The 7,274-nt window shown below is 46.8% G+C and overlaps 1 protein-coding gene across 5 annotated transcripts in view; it reads left to right on the top strand.

Annotated features, from left to right (window-relative positions):
• Nucleotides 1-311: 311 nt before the first annotated feature.
• CREBBP (CREB binding protein) overlaps nucleotides 312-7,274 on the top strand; it is a 95,134-nt gene continuing 88,171 nt past the window's right edge. For 2 of the 5 annotated variants that reach the window (XM_030285220.4, XM_030285219.4), the window contains exon 1: nucleotides 364-595. In XM_030285220.4, the coding sequence (XP_030141080.1) occupies nucleotides 511-595 (85 nt within the window). In that variant the 5' untranslated portion in view covers nucleotides 364-510. Of the gene's footprint in view, nucleotides 596-7,274 lie in introns of all 5 variants that reach the window. The other 3 variants (XM_030285221.4, XM_030285222.4, XM_030285218.4) reach the window with 2 other exon arrangements.

Below are 7,274 nucleotides of genomic sequence, written 5' to 3'. Positions count from 1 at the left end.
TGGGGCGTTTTTGGGGGGTCGGCGCGTTTTTCCGCTCTTTGGTGATTTTTTTTCCTTTTTTTAAATTTTTGCCCCCCCCCCCCCTCCCGCTCCCTTCTCTTCTCCTCCCCCCCCCTCCTCCCTCCCCTACCTCGGCCGCGGGCGGGCGGCGGGCGGGGGCCGGGGCGAAGCCGCCGCCGCGGAGGGGAGGGGACGGGGCGAGGCGAGGGGAGCGTGTGGGGGGGCGGAATGCGCCCCGAGTGACGGCCTGAGCCGCCATCCGGGCACCGCGGCGGGGGGAGCGCCCGGGAGGAGCGCGGCCGGCAGGGAGGGGGCGCTGGGCCCTTCGCTCCCCGCCCCGAGCCCTCCTCCCTGCGGCCTGCGGCGGCCCGGCATGGGGGAGCGGGGGCGGCCGGCCGGGCACTGAGCGGCGCTGTTGGGTTCCCGTGCGGCGGAGGAGCGGGGACAGCGAGCTCGGCCCCCCCCGAGCACCCCCCGACAACGATCACCGGCTCCGCCGCTCCGGCCACCATGGCGGAGAACTTACTCGACGGGCCGCCCAACCCCAAGCGAGCCAAGCTCAACTCGCCGGGCTTCTCCGCCAGCGATAGCACAGGTAAGGCCGCGGGGGTGGCTCGGGTGGGGCTCCACGGCGGTTCTCCCCCACACACCCCCCCGCCCCTACCGCCCCGCCGGAGGGGGGGCCTGGGGACCGCCCGCCCTGCCGCGGTTCCTGGCGGGGGTGGGTTGGGCCTCCTGCAGTCGAAGTTACCGGGCGGGACCCGTACGCCAAGTACCGTCCCGGCTATAAATAGCGGTTGGAAAGAGACGTTTTCTGAGTTAGGTTTCCCTTCTTTTCCTCCATCATCTTCGTTTTTAATGCCTCGGTTTGGGTGATGGGGGTGGACAGGTGAGCGGAGTGCGGGTAGGGAAGCGACCGTCCTGCTTGTTGTACAATCGTGGAATGGTTCGGGTAGGAAGGGACTTTAAAACCCGTCTTGTTCTATCTTCTGTCATGGGCAGGGACACCTTCCACTATCCCAGGTTGCTCCAAGCTCCGTCCAGCCTGGCGTTGGACACTTCTAGGGATGGGGCAGATGCCGCTTCTCTCAGCAGCCTGTGCGGAGGGCCTCACTGTCGTCAAAGGAAGGAATTACTTCCCGATACAGAATCTAAATCTACCCTCCTTCAGCTTGGAAGGGTAGTTAAGTTTCTGTCTACTCCTTAAACCCCACAGATTACCCACAGCTAATAGCCCTATACAGGCTTTTTCTCTGTCCCCCTGTGTGTGACACACTACGGAATAAAAACTCCTTAATAGTTTCTTAGTCATAGAATGATATGGGTTGGAAAGAACCTTGAAGAACATCTAATTCTATCCTCCAGTTAATACTTTGTGCTTTTTTTTACCTTCCAGCCTGTGACCGAGGTTTTCGGGTATTTGGCTTAAACTGTTTCAAGCATTTTTCCTTTAAACCCCAAACGATCTGCCGATAATAATTGAAGTTGTGGGGTTTGCTCGTATGCTGAAATGCCCAGCATCCTGGCAGTCATTGCGACTTGTCTGTGTCATGTAGTGTCTCTGGCGTGCCTTTTTCTTCAATTGTGATGGGTTTGTAGATAATAAAACAGATAAAAATGTCGTGTTTCCAGCCGGTGTGTGCCCGTTGTAAATACACACGTGTGCATAAGAGCATGTGTGCCTGGACCGGCCTCTACCGGTGTTCCGACTGTTTCAGTCCCTGAAAGAGTGGTTTCAGAAGAACTCGAAGTCTGTTGCACTTTAATTTCTGCTTTCAGAGATTAATGAATCTTGTGGAAGGGATAGTGATAAGTTAATCATGCTGTGCCTGCTGTGTTTTCATAGACTGAAAAAAAATATTACTATAATTGAGCTGATAAATTCTGTGGGTTTTTTCGTCTTGCTCAATCTATATTTGGCAACACTTTACAGATGCTTTGGTCCTTTAGGGGTTTTTTATGGAAACCTTTTTTCTCAGCCTGCAAATAAATGAAGCAAGCGGGAAAGAAACAGTATCGAATAAGAATTGTCAGGGAATATCTAAGTGAGGTCTTGTGATTGAACCCCCTTGTGTGGAAGCACTGGAATATATGGAAGGCTGATACACAAGTTGCTGCGAAATGCTCTTTGTAACTCAGGACAAATACAGTTTATAGTTCTTTAATGCTTCAGCGAGAAATTTTAGACTCTCCTGGTAGCCAGTGTCTTGGCTTGGTTGGTTTTTTTTTTCTTTCTTCGTTCTTTTTTGAAGTTCACTTGGGCTGTTCTGGAATGCTTCAGTCTTAATTACGTCCTGTTCAGCAAGTTCTCGTGTGTCTCGGGGAGCTCTGTGTGGTGCTGGATGTGTGAACTCCAGCATCTGCAGAAAGTTCTGCAGGGCTCAGGGGGCCTGGGGGCACTGGGATGGCAAACCCCAAGTTGTATTCTGGACAAGTGTGTCCAAGGAGTTCTGTCATCGTCCTGGTGTTCCATAGGCAAAAGTACCTCTCTGCCAAGGGTGTGGGTAATCTTTGTGCACTTAAAGAGAGGGTTGTTTTTAGGAAAAGCAATTCTAGGTTTGTTGCCAGCAGTTAATGCTGCTTGTTGAAGGATCGCTGAAGGTTTCCGTGCATTGTGGCAGGCGATACAAATAGTTTGAGTAGTGATTGCTGTCAAATGCCTGCTCCTGGAACTAAACCAGGCTGCTCCCTGCTGCTGGGGCTTAAATGGAAAAGTTCTGTTGCAACCTGGAAAGTAGCCTTTGTGATTGAGGGAGCCTGGGGAGATGGGTCTGAGGCTTTTGCCCTGGCTGAGCAGTGAGTTGAACAGAATTATTGTAATTGCAGTGGTAGCCCCACACTGGTGGGTGCTGTGGCTGCCGTGAGGGGGATGAGGGGGACGTGCTTTCACAGCCTCTGCGTTGGGCCTGGCTGAGCAGTTCGGCTCAAGCTTGCAAATGCTCACACCCGAGGCTCTGATGGCAGACCTGAACATTGGGCAGAAAGCAACTGCTCTCCTCCTTGTTTATATTTTCTTGATGCTTTGATGCGGTGATGTTAAGCAACTCCTTTTGTCAAGGTAAGTTTTAGCTACCTTTAATCTTTCTGATAAAAATAGCTCCTCAGCTTACCGGGGCAAAGTTTGTGCCATTGAAATTGGTCTGCTTACCTTCTGAAAATACGGCCTTTTCTGTTAAACCTAAGCAGTTAAATACAGTGTCTGGTCTTGCAGAAGGGTGCAGAGATGAAAGGATAACAGAAATGGGTGCTGTGACCATCGTTAAGTTTCACGAGAGTCTCATTTCGCAGTTGCCTTGCTGCTCTTTGTATCAATAAGGAAGGTTAAGACTCCTGGCTGTTAACTTCACTTGCCATTGCTGTGCCATGTTGAATGAGAAGACTCCTGTGGTAAAATGTCCGTGGGAAAGATTTTTCCTTGTCTAGCCAGGTAGGAGTAGTGCTTTTGTCTAATTACTGCTTTATTGGATACACAGGCATTTTCATACCTAAACATTTGTCTCTTCTGTGGCTGTTGTGAGATGTTCTCATCCAGCGCCACAGAATAAACAAGGGACTCCTACAAAAAGTAGAATTACAGTAAGTTTGCTTATGGCAGTGTGTTATTTCAATGCTGAGCATTGTGATTGTTTTGTACATTGCTGGCATTGGCCCTTCAGCAGAATATACAGAGACCTGGCAGCATTCTCGAGCTGGTCTGGGGCTGGTTGGGAAAAACGTGCCTGAATGGAGCAGCAGCACAGCTGGAGGTGTTCGGGGACCCCTGGACTGTGGTCCCTTCTGCAGGTAGCTCGGTGAGGGTCTGGGTTTCACTAAAGTCATGCTTCTGTCTGCGTTCGTTGTGTTCCCTGCAGCTTCTGCTGCTGTGGTGCCGCGCCAGTTCCAGAAACAACACAGCGTAATCTGGGCCAGAGCAGAGGGTGTCCCTGACGGCGTCAGGAGTTAAAAATTCCTAAAGCAGGTGAAGTTGGGAAGAAGGTGAGATGAGCAGCTTTCAAAGTCCATTAGAGCTAGGTTTTCACTTCACACTTCCTTGTGAAGGGGATTTTGTTGATTTTTAATTCTTGTTTCTTCCGTAACTTCTGATCCTGCACAGATTAAGCCGCATGGCTGCTGCTGCAAAAGCTGCGGGCCAAGCTCCCCAATAACTCCTGTTCTCTTCCTGGCCTGTGTGTTGGCATCCCGGGCCCGGATTTTACACGGGGGAAAGGCTGGCCCTGTTGCACGTGCCTCCCTACGTGCCGAGATAAGTAGATCTCTGGCTGACTCCCAGAGAAGCCACAGAACTTCGCAGAAGGGAGTTCGTGTTGATGCTCAGCCTGATTTGATCCTGCTCTCCTGCCAAAAACCAGATAGGTGTATTGCAGTGCATTTAGGTTTTAGTTTGAAAAGAGGTGGACAAAAGCAAAGTAGCTTAAGGAAAGACAGCAAGGTTTTCTGAGCTTGTGTTCACATTCTTAGCAGAGACTTCAGATGGAGTGATGTCTCGTTGATCTAAACCCAGATTTTGTTTGGGCACGCGGAAGCATTAGTATGGATGTTTTAAAAAGTTCATTCCTTCGTGGCTGGAAAGCTTCATGGAAGCCTGTGTAATCGGTCTGCTCTTGTTTTGTGTGATATCTGCAAAACTTGAGTGTCCTGTGTGTGCTGTAGCAGTAAGAATCGCAGTTACACACGTGCTTCTTTATTCTCTCCCTGGAACAAGGAAAAGGATAATTTCATTAAGTGAACACACTCTCATTTATAGGCAGAAAATTTAGGGAAGAAGTTCATTTTCTGAAAAACTGTAGGTGAAGGAGTGTGTATAGTTGTAATTATTCCACAGGAATGTCTTTATTGTTTGTTTGTTTTGTGATACTTGTGCCCTTACTATCTGGGATGGGAAAATGAGGGGGGATATTTCATGGCTATATTGTTTCTTGTGGAATACTTCATGGTTATATTGTTTAAGACTCATGGAACCGTGGGGGTGGTGGATGGGAGAGGATGATGCCAAGCAAGATGTTTACTTTGAGCTAGAAGTTTGATACAAAATCTTAGGTTTTTTTCAACTGAAGTGACTGACCTGCATAACTTGAAGCCAGTGTTTGTCATCTGGGAGAGGAGATTTGCGAGATTAGAAATGGGCTCATTTAGAGACTCTAGCTCAGCTAATTCTTGCCAGTTCCTGAGGCACTGCTGATATAGTGTATTCTCTCAATGTTTGTGGGCTTTTACAGGTTTTTCCAAGGAGTTTGACACTCATGTCTGTGTGAGATGAAAAGTTGAGCAGATGATCTGCTGGCTTGATCATATGTGACAGTCCACAGTCCTACCATTTTGCCCCTTCCTGTATTTTTTGAAATTCATACTTTGATAATTGCACATGTACTGGGGACTTCAAACTTATTCTCCCTCCAATGACTTAAAGTTAACTAGGAAAATACTGTCTTGTGCTGTGCCATAGAGCTCCTGGAGAAGCCCAGCCAGCAGGAAGAAAAGCTGTGTCTTTGCTGTACTCCAGAGATTTCTTGGTAGTTTGTGAAATGATTCCCAGTTTTCTACTGCAGATTATTCACTTTCTGTTTTGGCTGGACATTCCTTGGAGTGATTGTCCAGTGCTATTAATTATTCTACAGCAACATGCTGTGCTTTTTTATTATACCTGCAGCTAAGAGAGAAGAACATAAAAAAAAAACCCTCACCCTATTAACAAAATACTGCAGGTTAATATGAAATCAGGATGGAAGGGGTAGTTGAAAAACCGAATTTGAAAAATTCTAGGTTTGTTCTTATACAGTGAAAAAACATGAGTGATAACTTAGAAATCTGACACTTCCACCCTAATTTGGTTTACACTTTCAAGAATTTTTGCTTTGTAAATCTTCCTTTTAACATATGTTGTGTTTTCCATCTGTCTTCTCAGATGTCTAAGATACAGAGAGAACCTAAACTGTTTATTTGGAAAACTCTTTAATAAAGATGCTTCAACAAATACTATTAAGTATTTTGCAGAATCATAAGTGTGAATTAAAAGAAAACTGCAACTTCTATTAGCACTGGTAATTATAACTCGTAATCAAAATCTCTTAACATATTCTTCCTCCCCTGCTTTCTTATTTGCTATTTGTTATATATATGTTATTTGTGACACTGGATAATTGCAGTATCTTTGGTTTGCAGTTTGTGTGTGGATATATTTTTATTTATACATCTGTAAGTCTGTAAAATAATCCCCAGCTTCCCTGCTGGTCACCTTTAGTGCTGTGGAAGCCTCCTTGGGAACACAGCATTAGGAAAAGGAGTCGTTCTTCCCTCGATGACTGTTCCTTCCAGTCTCCTGGGCACAAGTCATTTTCCTGCTGCAGCTGGACATGGCAGAGAGAGGAATCAGAGCTGGAGACCTTCTGCTGCAGAGTGAGAAGTAAAATGGGGTATTGGATTGCAGCCCCTGTCTGTGCGTGTGTCACCAGGAGAGCACGAGCTGCTCTCTTGCTCTGCCCAGCTTTGCCACCACGGGTACCTCGGTAGCTGGGTTAGTGGGTGTGGATGACATCACTTCTGTGTCATCTCACGTGTAGTGTGTCATCTCAAGGAGAAAAGAGATGGGGAAATTACCAAGTGGCTTGAGTTAAGTACTGAGTATGAGTCTGGTTTGGAATTGCTGTGAAGTCTTTTCCTAAGATCATAAACTCCCTAAAGGAAAGTATTAATGAGAATGGTTCAAAACAGCCTCATCCTGGTAAAATCGGTGCTTTAAAATAAAAGATTCATGAGACAGTGGGTTTTTTTATATTGTCAGTTACGGTGGGAAGCTTTTTTAGACATAAATATACAAAAATTGTTAGTTCTAAGTGCCCGTCTGCTGTTGCTTCCTCGTGTATGTTTGGTTTGTTTTAGGTTATATGTTCTTGCACAGCTGAATTTGAGTTGCCAAGCAGAAGACAGTTTCCTTAAATTTAGTATCAGAAATATGGAGGGAAAAATAGCATTAAAAAGAATGGAATTTGTACTTTTTACAGCTTCTATACATCACAGAGGAGACCCCAGACTTGACTGTTTTATAGTAATGTTGCTTAGGTTTTTTTCCTTGTTTCATAATATTACTTTATATATTTCACTCTTCTCAGAGTAGGCCTGTTCTGTGGTTCTGTTGGAGAAGCTGTGTTAACGTGGGAATTTTCATAGAAGGACTTGTGTAGCTGAAGGGAGCTCCTGAACCAGAACTGAGCTCGAGTTCTCACCACTGACACTGTCAGTCATTGTGGGGAGCATGAGGAACTGAACACTTCAAACTA

Source organism: Taeniopygia guttata, chromosome 14 (genome assembly GCF_048771995.1).
Source record: "Taeniopygia guttata chromosome 14, bTaeGut7.mat, whole genome shotgun sequence".
NCBI lineage: Eukaryota > Metazoa > Chordata > Aves > Passeriformes > Estrildidae > Taeniopygia > Taeniopygia guttata.
The sequence above is the reverse complement of the archived record's forward strand: the minus strand, read 5'-3'. Positions and strand labels throughout refer to the sequence as shown.